This window comes from Pelecanus crispus, chromosome 13, assembly GCF_030463565.1.
Source record: "Pelecanus crispus isolate bPelCri1 chromosome 13, bPelCri1.pri, whole genome shotgun sequence".
Lineage (NCBI taxonomy): Eukaryota > Metazoa > Chordata > Aves > Pelecaniformes > Pelecanidae > Pelecanus > Pelecanus crispus.
Window position 1 is genome coordinate 4,704,873 of NC_134655.1, and position 13,205 is coordinate 4,718,077.

General features: G+C 39.4%; 1 protein-coding gene across 1 annotated transcript in view; it reads right to left on the bottom strand.

The window, feature by feature from the left end:
* Positions 1 to 904: 904 nt before the first annotated feature.
* The window catches only part of COL4A5 (collagen type IV alpha 5 chain), an 87,728-nt gene continuing 75,427 nt past the window's right edge, over positions 905 to 13,205 (bottom strand). Inside the window, exons 42-53 of the mRNA XM_075720776.1 lie at positions 11,118 to 11,126; positions 8,827 to 8,835; positions 7,310 to 7,443; positions 6,831 to 6,903; positions 6,611 to 6,682; positions 6,115 to 6,243; positions 5,731 to 5,829; positions 4,193 to 4,405; positions 3,669 to 3,846; positions 2,971 to 3,085; positions 2,476 to 2,648; positions 905 to 986 (exon numbers count right to left, since the gene is read on the bottom strand). Coding sequence (XP_075576891.1) covers positions 905 to 986; positions 2,476 to 2,648; positions 2,971 to 3,085; positions 3,669 to 3,846; positions 4,193 to 4,405; positions 5,731 to 5,829; positions 6,115 to 6,243; positions 6,611 to 6,682; positions 6,831 to 6,903; positions 7,310 to 7,443; positions 8,827 to 8,835; positions 11,118 to 11,126 — 1,286 coding nt within the window. The remainder of the gene's footprint in view (positions 987 to 2,475; positions 2,649 to 2,970; positions 3,086 to 3,668; positions 3,847 to 4,192; positions 4,406 to 5,730; positions 5,830 to 6,114; positions 6,244 to 6,610; positions 6,683 to 6,830; positions 6,904 to 7,309; positions 7,444 to 8,826; positions 8,836 to 11,117; positions 11,127 to 13,205) is intronic.

Here is a 13,205-nt window from a genome sequence, read left to right on the forward strand (position 1 = left end):
TATTCCCAAGGAACAGGTTTTGTTAAACCAAACCGATTACTAAAACGTGAATGTGACTTTTATTGAGAAAAGAAGGATATAGAATATGGCTAATAACTTCACATATTTTCACAAGATACAAAAAAACCCTTTTCAAGTCGATTGGGATTTCTAAGCACAAATAAAACCACTGATAGCATGGTGTACAACATTTAAAACCCTGATCAAAATGACTTCAGAATAATTGTGCATTCCCCAAATATATCAGGTTGGCAACTGAGGAAGGAAATGAAATATTAAATGAATAAGTTGGTGTAAGAGGGGTAAATTCTCTCCGTACCACAAGTTTCATAATAAAATACTGCTGTATGTTTTAATTTTAGACATAAACATTTTTGCATCAGAGTCTGGTTTGTTTCTAAATGACTGAAAGATTCAACTAAAAAGGTGTTTACACAATATACACATTTCATTACTTACAAAGAGAAATAAGCTTAAAATTTCATATTAAAAACCTGGGATACAGTAGGGTTAGTAGCACCATGAAAAATGTTTTTCAAAACTGCAGTCTTGTTATTTTAAACATACTCAGTGCGTTGTGTTTTTCTTTATTCTCTTGGTTGATCAAAAAGGTGCCATTTTGGTACAGGGAGAGAAATGAAAAAATTTCATCTTCTGATCCTTTGTGAACCTCAAGTGTTCTTTTCTGTTTCCAAGAGGTCAATTCTTCCATCTTAGTCCTGTTGTCAAATACGTACCAAACAACCCTTAGTTTGGCACATGAGTGAGGTACACTTGAATTTGCACGGTAAAACAGTTTGGATTTGTTTTTTCTTTTCTTTCTGCACAGTAGCACCATTGTTGCAGCTGGAAGACAGTGCATCTTAGGAATTTTGAACTGTTTTATAAAACATTCTCCAAGATGTTACGTCTTCTTCATGCAAACTTGACAACGACTAATACGCGTCCTCAAGTCTCCAGCTTTCAGTGTCTCTGACTGAGGTTTACTGGTTGACAGACACAAAGGTAAGGTTAGGTTAGCTTTTTCTTTGTTCACAGAACTGTTCCTTTAAAATTCTCCTTCATTCACAGTTTAAGATAACACTTAAGTGGGGAATTAGTCCTGTATTTGAGAGTTTTCCTTAAGAGTGATCTTTCTGTACATCTTCAACACCAGGTAACAGATGCTCGGTTTTGTCCAGTGGCTCAGAATACCGGAGGTATGCTAACCAGCTACTTCAGTCTAGCATATGATGTAGCACAAATACCAAACCAAGCGGAAGGTGAATTTTGTACATTTGAGACACTGTTTCTGGGGTCTTTGTTTGGGTTTCTCAGCTGAAGGGTACTTTAACAACCCATAAAAAATACTGCTACAACAAGACTTGTATTTAAGTGATGGCTTTACCAAATTATTTATATTCTGAAAGGGTAAGGAGGTGGGAGAGTAATATATTTGTGTAATATGCGTGTACACAGACTAAGTCCAATTCTTAAAAGTTTCTTTTAAAAAGCAGAATATAAAAGGAAGTTGTGTTTATGGGAGACAGAAAACTCAAAGATGCATGGTAGTTGTTAGCAGGCAGTTTTCACTGATGAATTACTGGTGGATTGCCACTGATCAACTACCCTGAAAACTTTGGGTGATGACTATTTAATGCACATTAAGTATCACAGTTGTAGGTGTTACATAAAACCAACTTAGGAGCCACTACTACTATATAACACAGTGCCAGCCCTGTACCACAAAGCTACGTTTTTCAGTTTGGTGGCATTGGGAATATCTGTGAGGTTTTTACCAGTACACAAACAGGGCAGCAGCAATTTATTCTATGAAAGGAGATGATTTTTCAAAGAAAAAATGATTTTGCTACTCAAGTTGAAAGGGAAAAAGTTTGAAGAGCTGAGAGACTCCAGCTGAAATGCTGACTGCAGAGAAGCTGAGGACAGAATGTCCGCTGGCTTCCTTGCCACCAAAATGTCATCCTTCTGCAAAGTACTGGAAAAAGCGTTTGCCATGAAAACCTCCTTCACACAAGACTTTTAAAAACAGGTTATATGAACATCTGCCTTAAAAGGCTTAAGTAGAGTTGATCTTGCCCTTCATACCTGCCCCTTGTATGTCTGTGAACTACCTTTTCAAATATTTGACTCTACTGAAAAGCCTGGCAAGAAAAAATCCTAAGAAAATTGTTCTTTTAGGCTCCAAATACAGTAACTACAGTAGCACTACTTTCAGAGAAGGTACTACTAAATGTGAGTAAGGGTTGACATGAAAAGAATCTGACTCCTTGCAAAACAGAATGTGCCCTAGCAAGTTTTTACATATTAAAGGCTTACTAAGGAAACACTTGAAAAACTGGTTGTGAGGGGAAAACAAACAAAATTATTTCCCTGTACCCCTGTAAACAAATCTCTTTTGAACTTCGGAATAAATTCGGTTTCTAAAGCTTTCATTCTGGAATAAAGCAATACACAAGAAACAGGTTTTCTTACCTGAACATTTCTGACACCTCTACAGTTGCCAGCCAGAAACTATATGAATTGGCATAGTAATTACAAGTGCCACGACCATGGCATTCAATAAACGGAGCTGAGCGGAATTCTTCTAAACAGGATCCAGGTGATGCCAAGGCCTGTCCAGAGCCCTCTGCTCCAGCACTAGTGTGCTGGTGTAGGCGTGGAGGAAAGAAACACACAAACAGGAACCTTACAGTAGGTGTTGAAAATTAAACAGCACAGCATTCAACTACTAAAAGAGCCACTGTTCATTCTTGGTTGAGACAATGCGGTGCCAGACACCTCCATAAATATCAGTTACACTGGGCTCTGCGTACTGGAAAATTACTGTTAATCTTGGCTACCATGGTTAGTAATTGAAGGTAAAGGCTTTCGAATGACAGCCATTATAGTTTTTAACAAGATCCTAAAGCAGCTAGTTGAGGACACAAGTGGGTACTTGCCAGTTCCGCAGTAGGAGGCAATTCTTACCATCATGAAAGAGTAACCAATCCAAAGGGAGTCCCAGCCTGGAGGACACGAAGGAATCTGAATGGTCTGACTGTGGACAGCTATCACCATCGCAGGAGCTTCACACACAACACATCTGGACACAGGGGAAGTATCAGAGAAACACGTGATTTTAAAATACAATAGGAGTATGTTTTATTAAGAATTCTTACACCGCAAAAGGGAGGAAAACTAGCCTGTGAGAGGCTGTCCTGTTTATCTAGCTGCCTACTTCTCACCTATTTTGTAACTGCAATAAGACAGTATTTTGGAGTGCAAAATCTGCCTGTATTTCCACTAACAACCATTGGGTAAAATACTGAAGCAGTTCCTGAAACAAAAACTGGAAGCTCAAAGTCGCCAAGTGAATGCCTTAATCTTAGAGCTGACGGCTCTCATAGTCTCTTTCCTGTCCATGGTGATCTTGTGCTGCTGACCACAGAGCTTCCTCAGTCGAGGAGGGTTCTCATAGACCTTCAGCCTCTAGTTATCACTGTTGCACGTAGACAGACCGTTCAAGACATGAATACTTTAAAACGAGCTATTTTCCTAGTTTTTCCCAGAGCAAAACATGACAGATTCATCTCCTAATATCCAACCTTCACATTGGAAATACATGGATAAGATGTGCTATTTATCCAGATATTAAAAAGGAGACCTGATAGCCTGCTTTGTCTCACCGGCTAATGAATGGCTGGATGCTTTGCCCAGTCAGTGGCTCCATGCTCATCGGCATTGGCTCTGGAGTTGACAGCCAGTAGGAATAGTCATTCCTTGATGCAAAATTACAAACATTGTTGATGTTGCAGAACATGAAGGGCATGGTGCTGAAACGTCTAAGACAGCTCCCAGCAGTACCTACAGAGTAAGATACACAAAATGTGACAGCAAGGTTTTCACTTCATTGCTTTTGATAGCAATTCTTTGAGAAGAGTAATTGTGCATTCTTCCTCTCCACCTGTGAGTGCACAGCATGTGCTATCAAATTGTCACATGTGGGAAAAACTTAACTTCTCACTTTTGGTTTACATTCTTTCATCCTGAATTAAAATGTGCAACCTCTGGAAGTAGCAGATCTTAGTATGCAATCCCCATCCTCATCTAAGAGATCTCTAAGACTGTCATATCTTCAGAGAACCAGAGCATTTGAAGCAGCACCTACACCCTCTTTCCCCTTAAAGTCAGAGCATACAAAGTATCTCACCCAAATCCTGGCCATGTGCTCTTTCATTTCCTTGCACATATAGAAGAGAGAATCCATCATATATTCTTGATGTTCCTTGTGGACATAGTGGTGTATCCCTGGTCTGGCTGTGCCGAGTTATAAGGAATCCGTGAGCAACAGAAGCTGTTCCAGGAGGACCGGGTGGGCCTTGTAAGCCATCAGGACCAGGAGGTCCCTGTATTCCTCGTGAACCTGTTCACATGAGAGAAACACAACACCCAGTATTTATTAACACCATTTCTTCCTCTTTTAGGACTAATGTAGCTCTGAAAGATAGCATGATCTTGAGAGTAAGGTGCTTGTGAGTTGGGGGACCTGGTATCTGCTAACACTATCTTCGTCAAATTATTTTTTCATGTAAGTTTGGTTAAATCACTGGGGCTGTCATAGCTAGTTATAAAATAACAGTGCAACTTCCCTGTGTTGTAGGGGTATTGTGAAGTTAAATATGTTCAGAGCTGTGAGGCACTAAGGTAACAACTGCAGTGGACATGACAGCCACTGAAATGAGTCCAAATCAGCTTCCCAATTCCAAAATGTATTAATCTGTGTATGCAGCTTAATAAGATAATGTTGAAACATCTTGCTCAAGATCACAAAATAAATGGCAGAGCCAGAAACAGAAGCAAGTCTCACTCTAGGGCATGCTATAACACCAGAGCCAAAGCCCACCAAAATGAATAGAAAAGCTGCAGTCAGTTTTGGAGTAGGTTACAAAAAGTGGAAATAGTCTAGAACAACCTTGAATAAGAGCAAGAATGAGTCATATGACTGAGAAAGGTATCAGAAAAGACATTTGTTCTTGAACAGCAAAAATATCAGGAAATACAACTACAAATATTTAGACTACGTTATTCCACAGTCATTATTATTTACATTTTTTCACTAAAATAATGCTAACAGATTTCATAGAGCATAGAGCTTTTCAGAGAAAAAGGAAAAAAAGGCATTAGGGATTTTTGTACTGTTTTAACTGTTTAAATTCCAATACTTTTTCTCACAAGTTGCAATATATAGCTACTTAATAATGTATCATCTTCTTTAGAAAATTGTCCTAGTGCCTAGTCTGATTTCTTTTCTCAAATCATAATTCAGTAATTCTAAGCAATAGCTGCATGGTAGCCTGATCTCTGCCTTTGGTGACATTTTCTCCTTTATGAAGTCCGGTTTTCCCCATTCACGATTTCCATGCAAAATTAAAACTATTTTACTAATCTCTCTCTTCTGTTTCTTCATTATCTCCTGTGCATCATCTGTGCTGCAAAGAGGATGCCATTAAGCTTGAGATAAAGCACTCTACAGTATTATTCAGCAATGATGGACAATGTGTTGGTTCCAAGAATATTCCAGACCAAAGTATGTTCAGCTGCTTGTACTACATTTGCATTTAAAAAATCCTAAAATTATGATTTTATTATTATTCCCACGAGGCAAAATCTCACTTCCCAATATTAGCCTGCACTCACAAAAGGGAGCATCTATTTTTCCACTGGGTCCTCCTAGGATAAACACCGTACCTGGTTGGCCTGGAAGACCTCTCTCTCCTTTACGTCCTGCCGGACCATCAAAACCAGGTAGTCCATCTCGCCCTGGGTCACCAGGAAGACCAATTGGACCTAGACAAATAGACAAATAGACAAAGGCATAAGTGAAAGAAAAGCTCTTGAAATCTCACTACAGAAATCTTCAAATTGTCTGGGACTCATCTATTGTTTCTTCATGATACATTAGACAAGAACAGACCGTTAAACCAGATTTATATGGTAGAACCCCACATTTATCTATTACCTCTTGCTGAATTCAGCAACTTGTCTCTGCAGCCTATGCCAAGTGATTCGCATTGCAACCTGCGGTCAGCTATACTTCTTAGTTATTTTCTCTGCAGCCACCTAGGATCATACCTGGCAATCCCTGTGGCCCTGGCAATCCAGGTGGCCCTTTCAAGCCAGGCTGTCCTGGAGGACCCGGGGGACCAGGGTCACCTTTGACAACAATGCTTCGTCCAATGGTACCTGGTAAACCTGGTGGACCTAGTAGATAAACCAAGGTGGAAGACAGCATTAGAAATAGTTTCTGTTATTCTTTATTGCAAAGTCAGAAGCCAAGAGCTCTATCAATGCAAAGAATAAGTGCATGCATAAGGCCAAAAAGTGCTCTTGGTGACCCCTGCCCGCAAAGGACAGCTCTTGCAGGGGTTAATCCATGTAGACTGGATACAGAGTATAAAATATTGTAGGATTACTTGTCGGGCTAAAAAGTATAGCCTGGAATTGTGTTTAAGCTGTTGCTCACTTAACTACTTTCATTGCTGGCTGAGACTGAACCAGTTCTACATCTGCGTAACAAACTCTACTGGCAGGGAGCAAAAGTGACAATAACACTACGCAGGACTCCTACCTGGTGGGCCTGGCGGTCCTTGGCTGCCCGTGAGGCCAGCAGGTCCTGCAGGTCCAGTGGGACCCTTCATACCTGAAACATCAAATTCACACAGTTACTCAGTGAAAGAACATGCTGTCTTACAAAATCTGCTGCAGGAATGGCCAAAATCAGGCTGCTTTTCTCCCTGAGGGGCTGTTACTGCGTCTGGAGGTTTTCACTTGAAACGCTAGTTAAATACCTGGGAATCCTGGAACGCCTGGAACCCCGGGGTCGCCCTTCATTCCATTCAGACCTGGACGACCAGGATCCCCCTGAACAGAACAGCTTCACGTTATTCACTCATCTCCCTCAGCAGTTTCAGAAAAAACAGAAAAGGTGGCTGGATGACAAATAAGCACACTTTGGGTCTGTGAGCTAGTGCTTTGAAGGGCTGAGGCCATGCATTCTGCTCACTGCACTGGGTGCTGTCAGAGAATGCTGTAATATGAACTGTGCATTGACAGCTCCAGCTCCCACGGGAATATAATGGGGAACCATCCTGCTCAGATACTCGGGATAATTAAGGAAAAGACCCTCTTACTTGCTACAAGACAGGATGTTAGCTACCACATTTTGTCTTTTATTTTAGTATGATAAACTGCGTATTCCACCCAAATATATTCCATTTTTATTGCATTTAAAAATAAACTAGGGGGAAAATTCCATTTCTTGTCCTACCTGGCGTCCAGGTGGTCCTTGATCTCCCTTTTGACCAGGCAGGCCAGGTGGGCCAGGTTGACCTGGGTTCCCTTTTTCCCCTTTAAGTCCTCCATTGCCTGGTGGCCCTCGTGGACCTTCTGGGCCTGGTGGACCTTAACATTGCAGAACAAATATACGTATATCAGTACACATCAACCAATCTCCCCAAATTTATACCTTCAGTGTAAAAAAAAAAAAAAAAATTAAAGATATTCTGGTTTGACTTCCCAGCTCTATTTCAATGCTGAATTCAGGATAAACTAAAAGCAAAACAAATAGAGGGATTATTTGCACTACCCAAATCAGGAACCAAGGCTCCTTATCTGGCTGATGCAGAGAAGCAGGTCTTTCCAGAAGGCAGTGCAACTCACCGGCGTTAGAAGCTTACCAGTGACCAGACCGGTGCCTTTAGTAGGAGCCAAGAAACCCAAAATCAGATGGTACAAATATCCCCTCTGCTGACCTGCATTACATTCACCATCTCTTAAGTGCTGTCTTAACAGACTGAATTCCTTTTGAAACCCAGTCTCAACAATGTAAAATATTGCTGCTTTTTTGTTGTTAGAATTTGACATACCTATTGAGGAGCCCAGTTTATGCTGTCTACTGGCTGCTGGGCAGCAGGAAGCCCATCATTCTGCCTTGCCTAAATACTAATCTGAGTTGCAGAAACTTCCTTATGTTGAATGACTCTCCCTCCAACTGATTTATCTTTAGTAGAATTACACTGTGTAAATCCAGTAGAGGAACTGGCCTGGTCTTTAAATATTTTCCCTTTGCTACAGCCACATTAATCCAAAGCAAAGCAGTGGATTTAAAAGAAACTTAGGTATTTGGAGAACTGAAAGATGAGACCCCCGCCTTTATGACACCGTCTAAATAGAAGGTAGCCAATATTAATTTGTGGCAAAACAAACCATAAGCAAGTGCAGCAACAGCTAATAACATTTCGCAAGTTGGATCTCATAATTGGATTAACAAAAGGATCTCTTTGCAGGACAGCGCTATGACATTCTCCCCTGTAGCACAACACATCTAATAACATTTATCAGTGTGCTGGATTTTCAGTTCTTCTGCAACCTCGAATAACTTAACATCTCCTTTGACATCCTCATCGTCTTTATTCAGTGGATAAATTTGATGAGCTGTATTTCTGCATGCAATTCTGAGTATAGAATTCCTTCCAAAATTTTTCTTTTTAAATCAACAGCAATTTTGTACCAGATGTCACACATATCCTGTAGCAGTTTCAGCTACAGAAAACATCCCATCATGCAAGGATTTTTTGTGTTCATTTTGCTCTTTTATACTGGTCTAGTACTGTACACATGCAAAATAATAACAGGTTACCATCTGAGGCATGCAAATCAAACACATACGATATGCAGGGTAACCATAGTCCTTAAAAAGATAATCACAGAACTACAGGAAAACATCCATTTGTCTTACATCAAGTGCAACGCAGTAAAATAAATTGACCGAGTTAAGAGTCTAACCTGGAGGACCTGGAAGGATCAGAGTTCACCAAAGCCCAATGATCGATGTTAGAAGGGTCAGACATCACACAGTACAAAACAAGATTACTAGTTAGAAATAGTACAGATGACAGCATATACACTACACAACAACCCATCTCACCAGCATATTTTGTATTTACAATATAATCCACATGCATGCATAAAACCATACATGAATACACAACGATATGTATTTTCAGATACAAGTTATTCTGGTGACTAGGCTCTACTAAGACTAATTTGACACTTCATTTAACAGAAAACTTAAAGCTTTACTAAAGAACGTGTTATTGCTTCGACATTACAGCTGAGGCCTGTGACTGGTTAGTCCTGCTCACAACGGGGTTTGGACTATGCAACCATTTCACTGACAATATTCAACATCACAGGGCTTGGAGCTTGGCAAATATGCAGGTAAATTGTGAATGACAACTTACTCTTGAGCAAAATTCTGCTTTGGGCAGGGGGCAAGTGTGGTGAACAGAAGGACTTATCACCACTAACCAGGTTTGAGCCTCAACTATCTGTGAATACAGTTCTAGGACTGAAAAGTAGGCTTCTACCCTCCTTCAAAACAGTAAGCAGGATTGACATGGATCAAAAGGGCTGCAAATGCTATGAGCAAAGATACAGCAGAATGTACAAATTTAGAATTTGTTGTCTTTACTGTTGGCATTATTTTTTCTTGATAAAAATACCCCAAGATGCTAATTTACCTGTTTAAGGTTATTATGGAGAATGGAATGTGATAACATCCTTAGAAAAAACGTTTAATTGTCCTCTTTCAAAAGGTAAGCTGTTTGTCCCTACCATGCTCCTGAATTAATACATACTTTAGCTCCTGTGCCACTTGCATCTTTCATGTCAGTGAAATGATTTAAACATATCAACATATCACCATGCAATTTACAGCTAGAAACTACAATAAATACACATCAGGTTTACCTCAATGAGCTATTTCTTACATATTTGGTAAATTATTTTAAATACTAACTGTAATACAGTTAAAAATACTGACATGGACATTTCACTGTTAAGTACTTATAAACTATATTTCACTTTTAGATAAGTTTTGCTATGATTTATAAATCTGTCCTATACTTGATGATGATTGACTTCTGGCTGGGCACAGTCACAGGGTGGAACGAAACATGAAGGAATTGCTAAGTTCCTCTCAGCATACCCATGATGATAGCCTTCTTTGAAAGTGTGGTTACCACTTGTGTGGCCACAGTTTAATTAAATGGTAAAGCCACATTCATTTTTTTACATGACTGCATAAAGCTAGGATTCAAACATCAGGGGCTACCACGTTTGCTACCTCACAGTGCTTAGGACAGGATGCTAAAAACTAAAATGTATTCCTTTATTGAATTTTGATGACAGTTCTTTGCTTCCTGAAGTCATCATAGCAAAACCTAAAGACATCACTATTATTAAACAGATATACCAAGTCATTTTCAATCTAGACACAGATGTTAAAAATCTTCCCAAGAGCTGGCTTGCACTACATGCCAATATGCTAAAATTACAATAAGCTTGTGAAAATCACCATGTTCTTACCAATCCTGTTCCACCACCCTAGTGTTAGGGAGGGGAGGGCTGTATGCTTCGTTTTCATTAAATACATGTTAAAAGAAGAGCTTTCCTCATTTCCTCTAAATGTGCTGGTGAAGCAAAACAATGGAAATAAGGATTTCTCTGCACTGGAAAGTGACAATACTCAAAGTTGGGAATGTAAAGCATCACTGTTACTCTGTATAAATTTTCCTATGGACACTGTTGGTATAAAAGAAGCATCTAATTTATTTAAGTCACTTGAGCGTGTCCAAAATCAACAGTACCAGGTGTTAAAAAAATGAATAATGTCGTTTGCCCAAGCTGCAAAACACAATTATACAGCAAAGACATGGGAGGACAGCACAATAAGCTTTTTTAAAAAAGATGAAAAACAGTATATTTTTTTTTTCAATGGTACTGAGAATAAATATCCTAAAACAAGTTTCACAGTTGGGGACGCTTTATAAAAGACTTGCAAATCTGGACCCATGTGATCTTCCCACCATGGGGAGAGCAACACTATGGCCTTCCAATGTCAGTCCTACAGCAACATGGTGGAAGAGTCTGAAAGCCAACTCTGAGCTTTTCTCTTCTACCACAAATTAAAAGGTATGTCTGAAAAATGACTCAGCATATCTACATTTAGATACTACAAAAGTATATACATCCATTTTCATGCAAAGTTATTATTTTGGAGTTAAGGGGCTAACCTGAGGGACCTGGGAGTAGGGGATCAGAGTTCACCAAGGTCATCATTAGAACAAGGGGAAAAACATCAAAATTGTTAGAAATATCAACAAGCTAACATATTCAACTAAACCTTTCTTTTTAGATTTAGCTCAATATTCCTTTACATACAGTATGCAAAACACCAAACTATTATTATTTATAGCAATGAAAATAGACATGTGGAGTAACAGCAGTGTTGTGTTGCCCTGGAAATTGGCTTACTTTTTATAACTGATTAATAAATCCATCCCAACACCATCTATTAACGTTTGTTTTGGGGGCAACTCCACTGAAGTCAGAGAGCTACACCATGTTTGACTTCATTTTCACTAATCTTAGAACATACCCAGAAGTCAACAACAAACAGTATACACTTCTGGTTTTATTTACGTCCCTAGAAGGGGGGTAATTTGACAGTCACATAGCTGCTTTTATGACTAGCTGCCTTAAGTTGAAATGTTACAAAATCAGCGTTCCAACAATAGACTGTGTTATCATTTGAAACAAAAGGCTGGAGTGCTGATTGTACCAGAATTGCAATAATAGTTTGGTGTATCCACATTAGTTCACACATAACTGAGCAAAACAAATGCTTCACTTTATACATTGCATGCAACAAAAATGGAAATAAGAGAAGGAATGAGAGAGAGAGAGAACATGGCTGAGCAGAACCTCACTGGTTGCTTCCCCCTGCCAATGCTCATAACACTGCACAAAATGAGACCTGCCATTCCTCTGCTTCCCCAGCTGATGAGAGTCACCTCATTTATACAGAGAAGTGTAAACAGGGATGAGAAGCTTCATAAAACCACCAATGCTACAGCAGAGCATAGAATCTCAGTTGGTAGTTTTATTATACATCAGGTGCTGCTTAGCTGGTTTACTTTTTTTTTTTTTTTTTTTAAGAGTTTGGAGATATCCTCTGTATAAGAATCTTTTAAAAAGAAAGCCTATACTCTCATGGACCAATCAGCTTCCTGTGCCAAAATTTTAATTGCTGTACCACTCTCTATATACAGAAGAATTATATTTGGAAGATCTTGACATCTAGGATGTCTTAGGCCTTTATTTGGGCACATTTAAATTATGAAACCCAAGTCCATCTCTTACCTCTTCACTCCGCCTCCCACTTGCCCCGGCTGCAACTCTAACCACAGTGGGCAGAGCTGGGATTACTTTTCCTGTACTCCTACGTGGCAGTGAGTAACTAGGCAGAAAGGGACATGGCCACACAGAAAATGGAAAGCAAATGAGGACTACCAACTTGCTGCAGGGATGCTCCACTGACTGGTTAGAGCCTCTGGGGCAGAGCACGGAGGAAGTTCCTCCAGGAGAAAGGGAGAAGGCATGCACTCCTTCCACTAACCAAATAGGAAACCAGGAAGAGATTGTGACTGGCTGTGAATTATTAACCCACTGGGTTGTTCCATACCAGTCGTGTAAAATGCAGGTTTCGGATACAACACAATTCAAGTATTTTTACTAGGACTAAAAGAAAACTTCATTATCCTGGCAAACAGCACCCCAGTTTTAAGGTGTTATACATTAAAACCAAATTTTGTTTATAATAAGTCATTTTTTTAAATGCACAGTTAGGATAGATGAGTTCATAGCCTACTCTGCACAAGCGAAAAGCTCATACTGCCATTGAGAATAATCAAATATTACTCAATTCCAGTTCCAGTGAAAATACTTTGATAAAATTCCATTCTGAAAACGTTTTTCAGTGGGACTGCCTACTCCTGTATAAGAAGCAAGCACGAGAAAAAAAAACAAATCTTCAAATCTTTGCGAGGGTGTCCTGCAAAGCTAAACTCTCCCTTGATACCTAAAAATAACAATACATGTGTAGCAGCTTTTCTTACAAATGCACTAGCTCAAAACTAACTTTCTGTTATTCAAAGATTTCTCTGGGGAAAAATCTGAGGTCTGAGCTTGAGGGCAATAAATAAAAATACTAATTCTCCATTTATATGCAAAGAAAAAACTGTAATCAACCAATAGCTTTGTTTGAAAGTGATCTCCTTTGAGCATGTCAAGTGAGATGAGTCTTATTGGTGGCAAAGTAC